The sequence below is a fragment of the Chanos chanos genome, chromosome 4 (assembly GCF_902362185.1).
Source record: "Chanos chanos chromosome 4, fChaCha1.1, whole genome shotgun sequence".
Classification (NCBI taxonomy): Eukaryota; Metazoa; Chordata; class Actinopteri; order Gonorynchiformes; family Chanidae; genus Chanos; species Chanos chanos.
Genome location: NC_044498.1, coordinates 8,596,645 through 8,616,525, shown reverse-complemented (window position 1 = coordinate 8,616,525; position 19,881 = coordinate 8,596,645). Strand labels below are relative to the sequence as shown.

General features: G+C 41.4%; 1 protein-coding gene across 1 annotated transcript; it reads right to left on the bottom strand.

The window, feature by feature from the left end:
- Positions 1 to 4,406: 4,406 nt before the first annotated feature.
- On the bottom strand, positions 4,407 to 11,432 carry snw1 (SNW domain containing 1). Its single transcript, XM_030772567.1, has 14 exons — positions 11,400 to 11,432; positions 10,382 to 10,535; positions 9,814 to 9,975; positions 9,615 to 9,710; positions 9,392 to 9,498; positions 9,069 to 9,173; positions 8,888 to 8,957; positions 8,651 to 8,716; positions 8,349 to 8,465; positions 7,699 to 7,840; positions 6,929 to 7,031; positions 6,297 to 6,414; positions 5,623 to 5,786; positions 4,407 to 4,960 (listed from the first exon to the last, which is right to left on the bottom strand). The coding sequence occupies exons 1-14, from the start codon at positions 11,411 to 11,413 to the stop codon at positions 4,768 to 4,770; spliced, it is 1,611 nt and encodes a 536-aa protein (XP_030628427.1). The 5' UTR covers positions 11,414 to 11,432; the 3' UTR covers positions 4,407 to 4,767.
- Positions 11,433 to 19,881: the final 8,449 nt, after the last annotated feature.

Here is a 19,881-nt window from a genome sequence, read left to right as displayed (position 1 = left end):
CAAACCATACTTTATTTGGGATATTTGTATATATGTAATATAATATAGTATATGTAGGTGATTCTGAAGTGTAGTGAATAAAGAAATTGAATGTGTACAATGCCTAAATATTCAACACTGTGGTATTTCCTCCAGGAATCCTGTCTTAATTTATACAAACTATATTGTAATGAATTACACAATGGTTATCCATAAGCACCAGTAATTAAAATGTAAAATTCAATGTTAATGAAAATGTTAATGGGTCAGGGGGTATATATTGTTGGATTCACTTCAAGTGATGCATGTATGCAAATATTTGTACTTATAATTACATTAACAATCATGTACCATACAATGCCATGGCTTTGCGACTGACTGGGTTTTGATCTTCTCCCATGAAATCATTTGTGACATCAATCTCTGCACATGTTCACAGACATCTTATTAAGAACATTTATTTTCACCACAGGACGTATTACAGTTCAAAGCGCTCACTGCTGCTGAATGACAAATGCCTAATGACAGATGATGAAATAAGCATAATGTACACACAGGCTTGATGTATGTTTGTGTTCATATCAATGCAATCCATCAAATTTACAGGTCAAATCTGTGCAAATCATACCCTTTCAGGTCCAAATCAGAAGATGAATGGCTTCATCTCTGTGTTCCTGTGCTTTAAATGGGCTGAAACCCTAAAGAGAGAGTGATTTAGAGTTGAAATGGAAAAAAAAAATAAGAAAATATACTTTACCAGTACTCAGTGTGACATGAAATTCAATAACACAAAGAGCTTTGTGAATGCTGAAGAGAGAAGAGAGAAAGAGAGAGAAAGAGACAGAGAGAATGAATGATTCTGATGAGCGTATTGAGCGTGTGAGAATGGGGAGGTAGAACAGGACCCATGGGTAGGAAAATGAGATTATTTCATTATTGTTATGACAGATGGCAGACTCTGCAAACAGCTCTGATGGTTATCCCATTGTATTTGTTCATATAGATTATTTCACAGACAAAGTAGCCTGACCAAGACCCTTCTGCCATATACCATACGATCTGTGATCAATCTCACCCTACATTACTAAACCAACATAATCTATGGATATTCTTTCTCACTGAAATGATGGTAATTACACACAATATATATCCATGACAAGAGCTTGCATAATTGCAGCTTTCACCCTTGTATTCACAACTGTATTGCTCCCCCTCCCCCCAAAAACAAACAAACCAAAAAAACAGGTAAGTTTCTTAGACAAGAAGAAGAAACAGAAGAAGCAATTAAACCAAGCCTCGACTAAATTACTTCCCAAGTAGAGACTTTACATACAAAAAAATGTACTTTAAGCCAGGACTAGTTGTGATTCTTTTTTGGAAAGCAGTTCTGAATATTCTGTTTCATCAGAGCATGTAAGACCTGTCAGTCAAACCACTGCATTTCTCTAGAGCAAACCTCAGTTTTCAGGCACCTTCTTTTGACTGACACACCCATTACGAGAGTATCTGATGTGAGATGAAAAACAAAACCTTGAGCACAAAAAGGCATAAGAATATTTTAAAGCCTACCAAGGAAGAACAAAAAAACATTGTGTTCAATGGGCTGAAGAAAACAGAATGGTGCGGCGGAAAGAATGACACTAAAGTCTTGCATATTGCAGGTTGTTTCCTCACGACTGCAGATAAGAACCTATCAATCTAGGCTTTTGTCTGCTCAACCAAGTTTCCATTATGGCACAACACAATGCTCATGTGGTTTGTGTTCAAAGACACACAATGGCTTGCAGAGGAACCAATTTCCTTAGACCAGAAACTCATTAATCTTGCCCCGTGCAACTTCAAAAAGTCCGACAACAGATCACCAAGGCCTCATTATCTACCTGTCTCGGAAAATTAAATACATCTGAGAATCCATACAATGGAAGAATCACACACTTGAACAGAGGATTCTGTATGAAAAGTGAAATCTTATTCATTTTCTCCTCAGGAAAACATGCCAGGGTCTAATTCCAATGTACCATCCACTCTTTCACTGAATTCCACTGTATCGTCTCATGCAAAAGGTGTTTTCTTATCAGTATACATAGATTTAGACTCTGTTTCCACAGACAGACTGAGGCCAAAACCAACTGAGTACACACAAAGGAGCCAAGAGGCTAATTTTACTGGGCATTATTTTTTAAGGATATATGCTTACCTACTAATCAGAAAATTAAAAAACAATCACTGGACATGTTTTAGCATCTTCACAGAGGACTAAATCGTTTTTCTTCCAATAACTTTTAAGGGCAACTTCGAAACTGGGCACAGAAAGTGACTTGAAGTTTCTCAAGTATTAGATGATTACTTTCCCTGTTTCTCTGAGAGCCTGGAACACTCAGTTTTCTTCACTGAAATTCATTCTTTGGGTATTTCAAGGCTTTGTGAGGTCTACAAAGACTAGTTGAATAGAGGTAAACAATTTTCAAAGCTCTCTATCTCTGAAATGTACGTCAGCAAGGAGCGGTCAGCTAGGTGTGGCAGAATTCACCTTTGATACTGAAATCAAAGAAGACAGACCACTTCAGGAGATATGTGGATATGATGGAAAATGACTTTGTGATGAACAATTGCAGCTGGATTTTAGTTTCATACTGCTCTTCCATTTTATTTAATCTCTTAATTATGGCCCTTGGGTTGTGGTTCCCAAGTCAAGCCAGAGGTCTCTTTTTGTTTGTCAAAACATCCATATTTATTTACGCTTATTTCAGCGTTTTTATGATTTCCATGACAAATAAAGGCTGAGTAGCTTGGCGCTGGATCAGATTCAAAGAAATTGTGGATCAAATGTCTCTCCCTGGGAGAACATTCTTATCACTAAACCATGAAAGGCACTTTCGACCAAAAAATGAAAACAAAAAACTCCAATTACATGCAAATAACTGCACAGATAGTGCCGACTGTGTAAAGATCCAGGACTCATAATTAATGGATGAATTTAAAGTTTGTTTGTGGTCTATTCTGGTTTGTTCTCTCTGAGTGAAATAGAATATTCTCTCTGAGTGAAAGTTGGCAGTTGCTAAATGTATGATGATCTGAAACATCATTTACACTTTATTTACACTGATAGTATATATTTAAAAAAAAAAAAAAGACGTAACAGTTTAAAGAGACATTTTTAGCGCCAAAGTATTGAGCATACAGAAAGCGTCGATTTGTTACAATTATTCTCTTGTGAGGAAAATTAGCCTGTTAAATGGACTCAGATTTGGACACTGAATTAAAACATTGACGCTCACAAGAAATTAAAAACCTTAACGTGTTGTACAAAGGTAGGGAAGTACAAAGACTGTCAAAGCAACTATTCAGAGGTATAAGCACAATACAGATAGGACACACGATGCAGTAAGACAACACAGCAGATAAATGAACTCAACTTATGAATGTCAGCTGGTACATTAGTATAGGATATACAGACTCGACATAACAGAAACAGAGGGGACTCATTTCCTGGTTGTGTGGTTTACATATACCCAGGATCACTTCATGTGCTTGTGTGTGTATGTGTAAAACGTACTTTGTGTAGCTATGTACCAGCTGTATGAGAAACATGATGGACAATACTAAAGCACTGACATAATCAGTCATCTGAATCTGTCTACAGTAGGCATACAAGAGAAATAACGCAATAATGCTAGAAAGATAAGAGTAATCTAACATTAAAAACACTCTAAACCCATTACTTCTCTGGTCGAGCGAAAACCCTTCAAATCCTGAGACCAGCCGCCGTCACGTAATTTTTGACCACGTGTTCATCTCCCACAATGCATTTTTTAAAGGCCGAATGTAACTGAAGCTCTTACGGTTATGCTGCATACATTATTAATGATCATTAACAGCACTCGATTTCTTCTGATCAACACATAAATCTACAGACTCATCTCTAGAGGCGTGTCTGCGGTAATGCCGCGTAATGGATGGCATCTCCCCATATCCTTCGGATATTTAATCATCTATGCAAATTAGACGCATTATTCAGCGAGAGATTAAATCTGACTAAAACTAAAAGGCGCAACATGAAACAATTCATCAAACATAAAGACCCATTAAGTTTCCACTGCTGCAGACTTTTTTTGTGAAGGTCTCCCAAAGGTTTTTGTACTTTTGCTTAACTTTTAGTTGTGTACAGCTGCTTTCATTGTAACAATTCTTTTAAGGGAACAGGCGATCCTGGAAACGGCCTAACGACAGAGTTACCTTGGAATAGACTGAAATTTGGTGAACAAAGCAAACAGGCAAGCACAATTTCCCCAAAGATGGATTTATCCACTATAAGAAATTTATTTTGTGACATCACTGTACAAGAGTTTGTTGTATCACATTTCTTTCTCAACTGTTAACTGAAGCACTAGGTCATTCTGGGACAAAAAAAAAAAAAACCCAAAACAAAACAAACAAAAACAAAACCAACCAACCAAAAAAAAAAAACCTATATTAAAGTGGGTATTAAAACCATGGTTACAGGAATGAGATCAGAGTTGTAACATTTTAACAGACATAACAAGGGACTTCTTTAATAATATACACTTCACAGGCAGAATTTGTACGTTGTCTGGTAAATACAGCCGGTATAAAGCCAGAACATCCCTGTAGGAAAAAGCTAACTCAAGTCCTTGATATTTCTGCAGGGTTTCCTTATATAACAGCTAAAAACGAGACAGTGTGAAAAAAGGGACGCGGCTCCAGAGATGGACTTTGAAGCTCTTTTAAAGCTTGCAGTAGCAGAGGCAGGATCATCCCCCACCTCGCTCACTCCTTCCTGCGTTTCTTCTCGTGGTCGTAGTCTTTGGAGCGGCTGCTGGTGGAGGGCCTCTTGGAGCCGCCGTGCTGCTTGGCGTCCTCCAAGAACTTGTCGAGACCGAAAGGATCCTCCTCAAACTGAACCGGTCCATCCCTACGCTGACCGTGGTCAGCGCCGGAGAACTCCTTGTCTGGCACAAACCTGAAAACCGAGAGATATTTCATCAGATATATAAATAAAACTGATAGTTAACACAAACTTACATATGGGGCCGCCAACAATAACTGTATCACTGCCATACCGCGGTATTAGAAGGTGCATCGCGGTGTTGAGCTCATCACCGCCATTATCATCATAACAGCATTTTTCCCCCTTTATCCGGGACTGCTAACATCCTCATGCAGCTTTTGGCTTGGTCTGTGTTCCTGTCTACACATTCACTATTTTCTATCAGTGTTGAAAATGATCACATCCACAATCCTTCAGCATTCTTCAAATACCACGGTAAGGAAATTTCTATACTTCGGCAGCCCTACTTACACGGTGCTGCAGAGAGTAACCATACACCTACCACAGATCTGATTTGAGTGAGAAAAGCTTAAGTAAGAAGACAGACAAGATGAGAAATCTTAATCTTTTAACAAATAATCTGAGACAGGTCTAAGCTACAACCAGTTTGGTAGAGGGCAACTTGTGAGGCAAACCAAAACAAACAAACAAACAAAAAAAAACAAAACAGACAATGCGCTCCGTAAGCTCAACGGGAACGCCTAAGAGGTCCCAACGGTTGAACCACTGGTCTTTGTCAGGTGTCAGAGGCTGGAGCAAGTGTGTGTCGAGAGGCCAGAAGATGGCTCCTTTACCTGTTGGTCTGCATGAGTGTGTCCAGGTTATCTCCGTACATATCCTTATCGGTGCTTTTGCTGGGTCTGTAAATGCTCTGAGCCATGTCCCTGCCACTCCTAAAGGGCTGATCGTACACGTTATACATCTCGTCCTCCCCGCCGGCAAAACCACTGTCCATCCCCTGGGAAAGAGAGAGAGCGGAAAACATAAAGATTTCAACCCGACGCCCGAGAGAGGACCCGACATCGACCGTCACACGTCTCAAAGGCGCAAAGGTAAAACTGGATTTCAAAGAGGGTGCGGTGAAAGTCAAACACATCGGTGGTATGACCATTTGGTCTTCTTTACAGTAGGAGTTTCACTAAGTTAAAGCCGTGAGTGTCTAAACACAGAGCTTTCTGGCATCAACACAGTATCTATTATGACAGATCCAACTGACGTATTCTTAAAAAAAAAAAAAAGAATTCTGCTGTAAGACAATGAAGTTTCATTATTATGCAGCAAAGACATGTCTACATTTGTAGCTCCTTACAGAACCGTTAAGAAGGGACCATATACAGGTCTGTCTGCAACAAACTGAATTTCTCTGAGGGAGGAGCGGCAAACACTGACGCCAGATCAGAGCTTTGGGAATCCTGATACATATTACCCCTGGAGTGTTATACTTGACTGGGAATGGTGGAGTAGGCACCTTGCTCTGGTTGAAGAGTCGCTGGTCATACTGGGCCTCGCTGGTTGCGCGGGGATTGGGCTGTCCCAGAGCGATGAGCTCACTGATGTCTCTGTCTTGGTCTCTCTGAAGCTTGGACCTGACACGATCAGACACACACACACACACACACCGTGAGGTACAACAACACTTATACTGAAGATCAACCTACCAAGCTAGGCAAGGAACGCTTTTTAAAAGTAGACTACACACTTTCACGGAAAAGAGGCCACACATGAGTTTAAGAGATTGCTATCCTCCTGATATTTATAGAACCTTGATAAATATTTCACATCACTCAAATATGGGTTAAGTACACGCGTACGTATTAGACGTACTGGAACTGGCCTCGATGTAAAATATGCAAAATTTCCCAGAGCGAACAGAAAAAGACACATGAGCCCTAAGGTGAACATATTTAGGTCAATGTGATGCAGATACTCACACATATTCAGTGGAGACCTGAGCTAAGAGGGTAATATCTTGCATTTTAAACCACACACACACACACACAAATACACGCTATGTCTGATGCTCTGGTAGGAGTGGACCAGGTGGCTCGGTTGGCTGATCCATGAATGATGCAGTGTCTGCGGTGTTAAAAATGTATGTACCTCTTATCAGGGGCGGCTCTGGAGATGTTCCTGTCGTGCTGTCTCTCTTTCCTCCTGTCATGGCGGATCTCGTCACGCTCCCTAACCTCTGTGTCCTCGCCACCTGACCAACGCAGGAGAGAGAGAGAGAGAGAGAGAGGGAGAATTCACACAGTGCTACAGACAGCTGAGACAGCCCCCTTGCTGACCCTACAAGTTGGTCAAACACATCCAAAGCTCTGCCCACTGCTGGGGAAAGGGCTGTCATTAATCAGTGGTAGGTGACACGCCATTAACACGCTGTTACTCCACAGTGTGTATGTGATGACAGCAGCTAAAGAAAAGTTCATTAGTGCAGCTCCACAACAAACGTTCAGGGCCAGGATCCACATTTGGCTACCGCAGACTAACATACTCACTTAAGGGTATTCTTCAATTCCTTGCATATTCTGACTCATTTACATTCATGTCTAAGAAATGCCTGTAACAGACCTATTCAACCCCCCCATTATGGACTCAAATACACTGACAGAGGATATAGTGTTTCTTATCATCTCAGATTACGCTGGTGACGTTCGTACGTGGGAGTGTTTCCAACGTAAACATTCCATGTTGTTTCTGTGTTTTTTTTTCTCCCTCCAACCGTAAACATCTACAGTCATTCGTTCAATTTAAGCACAAAATAAATTCTTCCCAAAAAGTCTGCATCGTTATCATCATTTCTGTTCTGCTGCGTGAATCATTTATACGTGTATTTCGGAATCAGAGATGAGCCGGCGAAGCCTCCTCACCTTTGTCTCCGTGGGCTTTGATCCCGGCTCTGCGGTCTCGGGCCATCTTGGCCAGTTCTCGCAGCTTCTCCTCTTTCTTCTCTTTCTCTTTCTGGGCCATCTTCTTCTCCACCTGAGCACGCATCTCCACAGCCTCTCTGGCCTGCGCACAACACATCACACAGACAACCCTGTCAGTCGCACCAAGGCCCTCTGACGCGCCGCCGGTCATGCCGCTCAAGCATCCACCCCGGGCATTTTTAAGCATATGTTAAGCAATAATGAGTTTGTGTGTTTAGTAAAATATGCTTAGTAATAATAATCTTTAAATGAGAAGGCGATCTCAGCCACTGTGCTCTCGTGTCAACGCGGCCTATCTAAAAATGGAGTTGTGACTTTTTCTATGGTCCGAGCATAAAAGGGGTGACTGAAAAACTCATCAGGCCTACTGAAATTGCTGAGTTTTCCCTAACTGTTTTGGAGATGAGTGAAAACAGAGGCAGGAGTCAATGGAGGCAAAGGAGTCTCATGAGTATTAGAATTGGGCCATCGTGGCTTTGAATACTTTGCATAGCTGTTAAAGTCACACTGCAGCGTGAGGAGGGACAATAGGTGTGACGCAGTTAGTGCCAAGACGAGCAAGAGAGGACAAGCATTCACGACCAACTGACCTTTCTGTCTGCGATGTACAGGGCTTCGGCAAGCTTAGCGAAATTCTCGTTGATGTGAACTGTCTGCAGGCCTCTTCCATCTGCTGCCAAACGTTTATCTAATGGAATAGTATAACCCTGGAGAGAGAGAGAGAGAGAGAGAGAGGCCAAAACCAGTGTTAAGTCAATAAATAAATAAATGTTTGACATACACAGTCGATGAGTTTTTTTTTTTCTTCTCCGGGCTAAACAAAATAACTGAATAATGGATGGATTCTTAAGTCTCCAGAGTGGACTGTGGAAGAGAGCTTGCTGTGATGTACCTTTGCGTTCTTCCAGTTGGAGATGCAAGGTGGAATCTTCCACTCCTGCTGTTCTTTCACTGTCATCTGGGGAGGGGAAAGAAAAAAAAAAGAAAAAAAAAAGGAAAGCTTAAGTTAACTTTGACACATAGTACACTATAGTCAGCCATACTGGTAAACAAAAAAAAAAAACTTTCTGGTCTCTTTTGACTGAGTGTAAGGAGTTGACCAGTCAGTGCGGAGATCAGTGAGTGCTACCTTTCTGCTGGGTGAGTGCATGACTGGAGCTGGAGGTGAAGGGGGCCCACGAGGAATCTTCTTATTGATCCTATTGGCAAAGCAAACATCTGTCAGGGCCGGGCACAAACTTCCACAATATTCAATACAATATGAACACAGGGAGAGAAATCTGAGACTGCGTTAGTGAACTGTGGCATACTTGAATCGTGGTGGCTCCATGGGGTCCTTCTGCATCTCTACCATACGAATGACTCTCTGTTTGGCCCCAGAGTTAAACGCCACGCCTTGCTGAGAGGGTGTGTACCTGTGGAAGAGGAGACGAGAGGCGTAATTATTCAGAAAAGTGTCAAAACACCGCACAAGTACACAAAGAGGACACATTTACCAATTTAATCAAAAGATTTTTTTTTGAAGAATCGTGTGTTAAAGCATGTGTAGAGCCACTACAGTCCAGTAAAGTTGGCAGAAGACCCACGCCTAAATTTCAAAATAGATCAGACAGCGGGGAAGGACCGTACTCACCGGATATACTGAGCCGGCGCCTGTTTGTCCGCGGCACGGACGGGCATGGCCGCTGCAATTTTCTGGGAAACCTGTTTCTCCAAGGCTGCTCGAGTTTTCTCCGTTAGCTAAAGGGATGAGATCGTCGTCGACTTAGCATCAACAATGTACAACAACTGGAAATCATAAAAAGCACTGACATTATCAGGCAAATAACCGCCTAACAGCTCAAATTGCATCTCACCTCTTTCACGGCCTCCTCATCTGGTCTCTGAAGCTCTGGTGCCTCATCATTGAGTACTTCCTTGGGAAGCAGGTCGGTGTACTTACTGAATATAACCTGGAAAAGAAAACACAAGTCAGCAAAGGGGAGAAGGAGACAGGCATCTCTAAAACACTATCTTTAACCAAAGAGATTGTAACGTTGACTGGACTCATCATACCTTGTCCTTGCCCTGGCCCTGTCGGGCAATGGCATCGTATTTTATTTTGCCCTCAGCGTCCACCTGGACCGCCAAAGCGTTGGAGGTTCTCTTCTTTCGCCCCATCTCCAGGGGGTACTGAGCAACGTGGATCTCTGGAAATGCTCCCCCATCGCCAAAATCCTTCAACATAATGAGGTGACACACACAAAAAAAAGATTACGGGTCAGTTCTGTTTGATTCTGAGACTAAAAAGATCAGAAAATCATATGTATAACAGAGCATGGTTAAAAATGCAGTCTTTGGGAAGGCAGACCAAGACTTCTATGCCCTATGTAATGTTCAACAAAAGCTTCTACCAAAATTCAGGATTACATATGTTGAAGTGATAACGAACAGACACCAAACAAATGCCTTTTTAAAGATTTTTTTATGATGGTTTCCCTCATGCAGCAAAGTAAGATTATTGGCCTTAAGTGCAAATTCACAAAGAAAGAGAGCATTCAAGAGGACTGGAACAGAATCATTCAAACACATATTCCTCCCATCCTGAAGTCAAACTAAGTGATGTGGGCTGCGTTTCCCGTACCTCCAAACCACGGGGTACCCATGACTTCCTGAATCCATAGGGTGGAGGTTCCCTTCGGGATGACACCAAAGCTGTGGACTGGGACCTCTGTGCCCGTGCCCTCTCCTCAGTCTCCAGCTGATCCTGGGACAGCTGTGTGGGTGCTGGCAAGAAGCTAGGGGAGAAAAAAAAATAATAACATTATTTAGTTACTTTATGAATATTCAGATTTACATTTGGTTTTAATATGACAGTTTCTCTTTAATACCATATAGTTAGTTGTGAACAGTTACTGAGCCGAGCCAAGTCCGTGCGCTTTAAACAAGCCTAGACAAGGCCTGCATAGAGTACCTCACATAAAGGTAACATCATAAACGGTTCAGACAATCACTAGTTTTCACGCTTGCCTCGCCAAGTAAACAGATATTAAGTACACTATTTCTAGGTTAAGGGATGTTTCTAAGATACTGAAAACCCAGGCAAACATCTAAGTGCAATGTCTGAGGGTGATGCTTTAAAGGTAACAGAAAAGTGTCGTTGGGATATCGTTGAGGACTCACTCATAGCTGACAACAATGCGCCTAATATTAACTAGCTTAACGTTAACGGAGGCCGTCTCAGCATCCACTTATGCTAATATGCTAATGCTCACAGATAGAACAAAACACATGGTGTCCACAAACAGGAAACCCTGGACAGAAGTCAGCGAGGATATAAGACCAAAAATAGGTAACTTGGTAATATTAACGCAACATGCTGATGAGTTCAGCTAGTTAACATATCTGTTCAAATTCACACGACGTTGATAGCTGTGCTACAGTCGTTAGCGTAGCTAACGTTAGCTAGGTTAGCTGCTCCGAAGGTTGCCCAAGGCCCAGAGATGTAAAATATCAATAAGTCCACCCAAAAGCCAATGGATGGACAGATATTACAAGATTTGAGGTGTCTGAAACAAGTCATACTAAAATAAAAGAGCTATTGTTTAATGGCTCGTTTTAAGCAATGTAAAAATTACACAAAACCCAACCATCCAACTTACCTCGTTAGCGACATTTTCCTTGCCGCTTGTTGGATCTGCTGTCGTCACACAACCAAATCTCGCGATGTTTCCTAAATAACAGGGGCCGTCAACACATATCCAGCCTACAGCTTCTATATGGTGACATTACAGGGAAGTTGATAGAAGTTCCTAGGTGTCATTTTTAGTTCTCTTGGAAATTATGAATAGAGAATTAGAGTATTAGAGATTTACTATCAACTTTTACACACGAAAAATCTGCTCTGCTGAGTACATGAAGAACAACCAACATTATTATTATTATTATTTCATATACAGTAGCAGTGCTAGCAGCAGTATATGTAGTGTAATGAAAATGTTACGGTTACATAAGGTAAGAATTGCTAACCACTGTGAGGACAACTTCATTCTCTAAATAGCGAAGTTAGTTGGATTAATCTGTCTTATAGACATAACTGTGATCAGCTCACCTAGGGAGGAAAGCACTGATGTTCGAATAAACAGACCTGAGGATCAAGTTATTTACTTAAAAAAGCAAACTGACTGATTCAGTCTTAAACACTCTTGTACCATTTCCCTCCAGAGGACTGATCACATATTGTGATATGTAATTTAAAGGAGCTGAATGAGTGAGAAGATGCTTGTGTTTGTGTCCAATTATCCAAACAATCAAATACGTCAAACTCTCTTCATCTTGCTGTCATTCATCCATCACTTGATTATTCATCGCTGCACTGTCGTTTGACATCAATGAATGCCATTCCCCTTCAATTATGAGGAAACATAATTTACTTTGCTAGTCATTTGACTGTAGACAAAACTCTGCCATACTGTGAATAAAACAGTACAACCAAGAAAGGAATAAACGGTCTCTTGCCTCATTTGGTGCTCATTCACTTCCCTTCTGTACAGACAGCTTAAAAAAACTGTAATTCCTCGAGAATGTATCTGCATAACATTTGGGTCCGCTTACTTTTGTATCTTACAAGGAAGGATACTCCAGAAAGTGTAGTAACCAGACACAAGTTTAATGTTACACCACTTCACTTTCAGTTGGACTGTTGTTAATCTGTGTTTTAACTTGTTCTGCTAATTGACTGAATTGTTGCACACGTTGTAAGCTGATTGGCCAGGCTGTTAAACCGCACACAGACTATGAATACTGATTCATTGTGTTCCTCCTCAAGGTGTTAGCACAGAGCAGTGAGGCAGTTTAATCGAGAAGGACAGTCAACATTATCCCCGACAAAATACCCACAGGGGAGCCCTCAAGCCATGCCACTGTCGCTCTCAGTAAACCCACTGCAGCTTCACAGTTTTCAACGGCCTAAAATACAAAAAGCTTAATTTTCCTTATTTTGTCATACACAAAGGACTTCATTTAGTAATACAATTTACACACAATGTTACTGGCATGGGCAGAACCAGAGGAAATCGCATACACTTGAAAGAAAAGGTTTTGTTTATTTATTTATTTATTTATTTAAAACTTTGACCTTAAAACAACTGTAAGAGGAAATTTGATGCTTTGGAACAGGCTGACATTGCTGAGTTTCAAGAGGCTAACATCTGCCTTCTTTTTTTATTAAAAAAAAATGAAGATATGAGGCCAAGGTTTTATCTAAATTGTGAAGTCCAAGCTGTTTTCACACTGGGATGTGAGCTGGTAGAATCTCAAAGCTCAGCCGTCAAACCTGTGAAATGCATCAAATCTCCTTTTTAGCATCAACGTGAATTAAGAACAAGTGCATGAAAAAAAAAGTGAATCCTCTGAAATCTTCAGTAAATCAATCACCAAGATAATTGAACATTGCCAAACAGGCAAAATTGCCAATGCTAATCTACAGATCAACAATCTAGCGCAAGACTTTGTAAACAACTTTCCAGTCACATATATCTTGAGAGAGTAAGAGAGAAAACATTCCCGTTAGCTAGCACATCTGTATGTTTGACTACACGGGGTTTGTGATGAGTGAGTGATCTAACCTTGAGCTTCCTGTGGCGTGCTCCCGTTGGATGAGCCAGTCTGTCAATCTCTCTCGGAGAAAAGCAGTTATTAATGTGACAGAGGGTAAAAGGACGCGTCAGCTGAGATCAGTCATGCAGCCCTGGCTGGGATAAGCACGTTTTTTAATGGACCCAATCACTTGCGGACCTCTTCCCCGCCACAGTGCCAATACTGCTGCAGTAAGGAGCTTTTCCCTGAAGACTAAGATAATTAAACATGATAATTACACTCCAAAAGACTGTTACGTAAGCTCAAATTTCTACTGCAGTGCTTGGCCTACCATAATAAGATATGTACTACAGAGTCCAAACAATACTTCACAGTTGCTCCTCTCATAAAAATGGCATAAGATACACACCTTGTTCTCATTTTACAGATAGAATATAGTCACACCACATTATACGATAATGTGCTTTTTGTAACATGAACCAGGCTTTCTTGATGATGCTGTAGTGTGAGGCAAAATGAAAATGACAGGAGAGCTTCACAACTGAATCTTTTTACCTTGTCATGTTTAGCTGCTTCCTGCATGTTTCCCCTGCACTGGGGGTGACCCACCAGCCAAAGGTCACGGCTCCACAGACCAATGACATGCGGTTCTAACAATTCTTTTGACATGAGCTGTCATAGAGGTGGCACCACCGTCAGCCACATAAACTGTGAGGAAGTCAGCGAGGTGTGAGATGCAAGGAGAGAGTATCACATGTTCTCACATCAAGGAGACTCCAGACTCAACGAAAGAGCCAGTGGAGACGTGTAACAGTAGCTTGATCTTATCCAAAAAGAATCAACACAAAGACACGACCTCTTCCCATGGGCCGCGTGTACAGTGCGCGTATATATATAAAATGCTTCACATACTTGTCAGATCTGCTCACATGGGCTGTCTGGAGCAGGCAAGAATGTGACATGGGGCATGTTCAATTGGATCAGGATGCCACATAGCTCAGAGCTCTGCTCTGGATGAGAACTAGTCAGAAAATATAGAGAGAATCTTTTTGTTTCTACAAAACCTGGAATATACGATTACTCATGGTCTCTTGTAAGTCTCACCCCTACAAGGCAACAACTTCTGTTGAGGTGAGTTAGGTTAGCATGTTCAGTAGCTTCCTGCAGTGCAAATGAAGAAAGCCACTGCAATTTTTCATGCTACAAGCTATATAGTATTGTAGAGTGACATAATGCCTTTGGAGAGGAGTGCTATGCTCAGAACTGCGTGAGCACCTGATTGTCAGTGACCACTGAAGAGCAGTGAAGGAGAAAGACCATAACCAATGACACACTCACCAAGAGGAACCTAACCAGCTGCGTTCCCCTCTGGCTTTGGCCATAGTTTGCAAACACAGCTCCGGCAGGATTATAAGCCTAACACAGACACAAAGATTCAGACATCCCACTCATAAAATATAGTTTTGCTAAGGCAAGGGACATTTTCTGGTCTATACTCTGTTGTAGTATGTGTAACTATAATTTAAATTTTTGGCGTTTCAGGTATGACCACAAGCTGGATGCCTTGTGGCACAGTTATTCCACTTTTTTATTTCACCTTGTGTGGTTTTGACATAGACAAACAATGTTTCATTGCCCTTGTTTGACATTTGAAGGAAAAAAAATAAATAGATATTTCTCTATAGCCTTTTTGTTTGAATGCTCTGAAAGCAAAAGCCACCTCACTGTGGGGTTCTCAAGCAAAAAAAAACAAAAACAAAAACAAAAAAACAAAACAAAAAAAAATTACTTTGCTTGTGTTTTTCTCTCCTTCATTCTTCCTGGGCTCTGTTCCCTCTTGTCTGAAATGATTAATTTCTCATTGATTCCCAGGTAAACGGAGGGAGGAGGCGAGGCTCTCGGCTGGAGCGCTGGTGAATGAGAGAAGAGGGAGAAGAACAAAGTGGGTCAGCTTTCTAGTGTGGAGAGCACGCACACACACACACACACACACGCGCGCGCTGGCAGCGAAAACTGGTGCTGCGTCGCAGTTTGTGCCAAAGGGAGCGCTGGCAGTGCCCAGTGATCAGGCCAAAACAAAAAAAAGAGAGCAAAACAAAAACAAAAAAAAAAAGACAGTAGAACAGCAAGAGAAAGAGAAAATGGAGGCCACGTCCACTGCTGCGCTGTGTATAATGTCTCAATCTTTACCTTGACTGACTGAACAACTCCCTGTTCATGTTCATACAGTGAATTTTATAACGGAAGGAATGTATAGAGTGAGTTTATACACAAAATGATACTGATCTGAATAACTGACATCATGCCTTTCCATACATGGATATATGGAGGTCATACACCTAAAGGTCTATTTCCTTTTGAGGGCATTAAAGTGGCCATTTTACAGCTGAGTTGTTGGGCGTCAGCTGACAGTGGATGTTACATGTAAATATTTCCAAGAATGTGAGTATTTCCAACATGTGAACGCTTCCAAGAATTAGCAAAAGCGTGACAGTTGTGTTCCAGACTGCTAATAAAAACAATCAACAGCTGATATCTCAGAATTTTTGAGATACCCATTTGTTCCAGAGTAAGAAATATATCCACGTATAAGAGAGGACCCACCTTCAAACTTCGTTTTCATACCCATGAATTACAGTAAAACCCATGGTACAAGGTATTTTAGGGAAAAAATTCCAGGGTTAATGTGACAGACTTAGCTGAGTGTTTGTTGATTTGTTTAGTGTCTCCACTGTATCTGTGGAATTTCTTTAATCAGCCAGGTTGACATTATATCCTGGTGGATCATATGCAGCTCCAAAAAGGAAATACATCCATTTAAAAATGTACTCAACAGACTCCAGGAGCTGAAAGGATTCCACGCATTATAAAGTGGGTACTATGAGTGGATACAAAGTATTTTGTAGGAAGGACCTGCAGTCGTTTTTTTTTTTTTTCCAGTGAAAATGAACGATTTTTTTTTCTGCTGTGTCTTTTTGACTTCTGACAGGACCAGTCGTGATGTTTTAAGTGGAAGCTTCAGGGGGTATCCATTTACCATCCATCATAGCTCTGGCAGAAACAGTCAGATCCTTCACAGCTAAATCAGAGGCGTCTGCTGATACTTTCAGGACCATCCTAGCTCCCTGCTTAGTCATTAAGGTCATTTACAAACTCCGACTCCCAAAGCCTGCACATCAAGTTTCCCATTGTCTTTTCTTCTCAAGCCCTCCTTGCTCGTGGGTGTGACTGCTACCTGATATCCAAAAAAGAACCAGACCTTGGACAATGACCTCACAGCTTCATCCTCACGGTATAACACTAAGTAGATGTGATGGTATAGTTGCAGGATATATCTGTTAACAGTTTCATAACCTTCCTGCTTGCAGCCTTATAATAACATGTACCCACGCGTACACATGCATGTGCAAAAACAGGAAATTCACAAGAATTCAGTGCTGTAGTCCAGAAGTTTCTCTCCACTGATATTCCAAGCAGTGTCTCCCTCTCTTTTTCCCCAGCATGATCTAGTTTAAACGCAGAGTGGGGAGTCTGTTGTGAATCTTGGCATCCAGAACACCTTCCCCACTCAATAAATCTTAAGGACAGGCAGAGACAGGTGCGGCAGTACTCAACCCACAACATCCAAACTCCAACTCCATTCCCTGGCAACTGATCACAGAGGTCTACGGTCTTTCTCTCCACTTCCAAAGTAGGATAAGACAACGGCCAGGACACATTTGTTCTAAATGTCATTTCTGAGTTGTTTCTGAGTTGCCATTTCAAGAACATGGTGAGATGTTGACTTTTTTTCTTTGTCTTCAGTGAAGTTTTTTTTGTGACTTAATGTAAGCAATCGTTCTTGAATTCCAAAGAGGGTGACGTTAGTTTAGGCCCCGGTCGATTTCAGAAGTCTCTCAGCAGTGTGGGTTACGGGGTCTTCATTCGCTCTATTTTTCCCTAAAGTTGTTTATCTCTTTTTAAAACAGTGAGCTTTACACTGAGCCTGAAAGACCCCGGGCAGGCATGACTAGACTGAAACTCTCTTAAATTCACAACTCTAAATGGAAAACTTAAGACAACACTCACTACAGTTCTACAGATGTGTCCCAGGGGCCACATTAAACCCATAAGTATTTGTGTGTGTCTGTTTATATATCTCACACACACACACACACACACACACACACACACACACACTTCTGCCCCTGGTTATCAGAGGCTGAGACCTCCTGAACGTCTGTTTCAGGTCTGTCTGTGTTTTCCATCCTTATGTGGAGAGGTCAGCGTAAGTCAATCCTTTGACAGCTACCACATCAAGGAGAAATGCAGTGCAAATAACTGAGCCAGGTAAGGTCAGACAAGGCTTTTAAGAGCTTAAACGAGTGAGTACACCCGAGAGTAGCACCCTGCAAGGGCACAGGCGTGGTTTTAAACCTTACAAGATAAGCAGACATACTGTAAATACTCAAGAAAAGCTCAAGAAACACACTACGTCGGAATACAACGATCTCGCGTGCGCACGCATGTATCCATATTCCTGCGTCTTCTGAGAAATTTTAACCTGTATTTACGGAATTGTCGAGGCTTTTTAAGACTACCCATTCACAAGCGGCAAATGTGAGGACATTACATATAACACACATGCCAGCAGATGGCAGCACTGACTGATGGCTGATACTGTGTCCTTTCTAATTAGCGTTAAAGTAATTTCCCAGCGCATTCGTTTTGTTCGTCTGTTGCTGTAAAACATACAACGGGCTTTTTGCAGGTGTCTGGCTGATACCCTTAACACCCACGAAGGAAAAGGAAGCGAGACAAATCTCCACATTAGATCAGTCAGGAGCGTTAGAGCGGGGAATCACTTGATATTTGTAAGCATGTGGAGAGCAAGGACAACCTCCTAGAGGCAAGTTGAAACAGAGTAACGTAACGTTTCTTTGCCGCAATAATCCTCCTTCCACCTCGATTAACCTCGTGAAGGTGATTTTTAAATAAATAAATAAGTTTTACAACAGCACGATCCCAATCCTGATGAATATGTGCATACTTCGCAAGAAAATCGCTCATTTTCTAATTGACTCGAAATTGCTTCATCACTCTGTGAGTGCTCATTTGGAGGCAGCGGCATGGCTAATTAAAAGCAGCTCTCAGCAAACACACACGCTCTCTCTCTCTCGCCACAATTACTTCGAGGCTAAAGAATAGCCCAACCCCTACTGCAAACCCACATTCTGTAACGTCCTCGCGGCTAACTGGCCCCGTTGGCTGAGAAATTTCCTTTGACCTTCAGAAGTCTAGCGTTCACCACAGCCTTAATCCACAGAGCATTATATTCGATTGTGGGAGCAGATAATGCACAACATTCCCCTCAGCACAGATTGGGGGACTGAGATAGTCAGGGTTCCGTTACAGATCGCGTATTTAGGGGGAAAAAGTTAAGAAATTCACCTCAATATCACACGATAATATTGATAATACAGTTCTGCCCAATCACGACTCATTGCTGCACGTGTCAGAAGTGATTAAGAAATGCAGAACTTCTTTCCCAAAACCTTCGCTGCCTATGAATTTGTGCTATCTCACGTGGCTGTGGGGTAAACCTGTCCTCAGGAGATAGTGGAGGGGGGAGCAGAGATCCACTCATCTTCAGAGTGATTCCTGGAAGAAGAGTCCTCCATGTGAACCTTAATTCTCATCCCTCCTGCCCGAGTTCGCCGCTTACTTCACTGATTTTCTACAGAGCCTTAACGTACTGAGGCCTTCCAAAGGGCAAATCTTTCACGTTTGATCCCTGAGGCCCGGTCTTTGTAGTTCAAACGAGATAGCCTATGTGCCACACTGACAATAGTTTATTTTCTCATGGATTCTGTAAGATGAAATGCTCATTAATGTTAATGTAAGTATTTTCTTATGACTAAAAAAAAAAAAAAAAAAGAGTAAATTCTCAAATGGACTATTGTTCTCTTGTTTGCTGCGGAGTGCTGGTAATTGCACAATTCTAGGAAAAAGGTCTGTTTAGTCAGCTAGAACAAGAGTTGAACAAAAACATAACTCATCCATTAAATCAAGAGTGCTGTGTCTCAGTATTACACAATATACCTGAACCCATGAGTATTTTCAAGGTAAATCTGAATCTCAAATTGCTTGACTGTCACATAAAGATAGATACACCTACACAGCATCAAATGCAAATTAAATAGCGCCCCCATGAATTTCTAGCCGTTGTTGAATCGTTCATGTATATATGCTAGTTCTGTAGCATATTTTAAGGTAAGATTTTGGACAGGGTCACTTTAAGATAATCTTTTAGCAGACCAAGTTACTGTGGCCTATTTTTTTCTCTGTTTTTTTTTTTTTTTTTAATTTGTGCTGGCTGTTGATCATGCTTGATTTCTTTTTCTCCTTTTTTTTAAATTTTTTTTTTTATGTTTTTTTATTCTGATGCAGCAAATCATCCACGTCTCTACATATTCACAAAACCCACCCACTGCTTTTGCAAAGAAAAGTTTCAGTATGCTTCTGATTGTTGAAGTAAGACCAGAGAACAAAATCACAACTCAAGCA

Bases quoted from the DNA above. Each gene is read 5' to 3' on its own strand.
- snw1 (XM_030772567.1), bottom strand. The intron at 9,711-9,813 runs GTATGATGAGTC...TTTCTTTTCCAG, and splicing joins AGGGCCAGGGCAAGGACAAG to GTTATATTCAGTAAGTACAC. The intron at 8,717-8,887 runs GTAGCACTCACT...TCCCCTCCCCAG, and splicing joins TGCACTCACCCAGCAGAAAG to ATGACAGTGAAAGAACAGCA.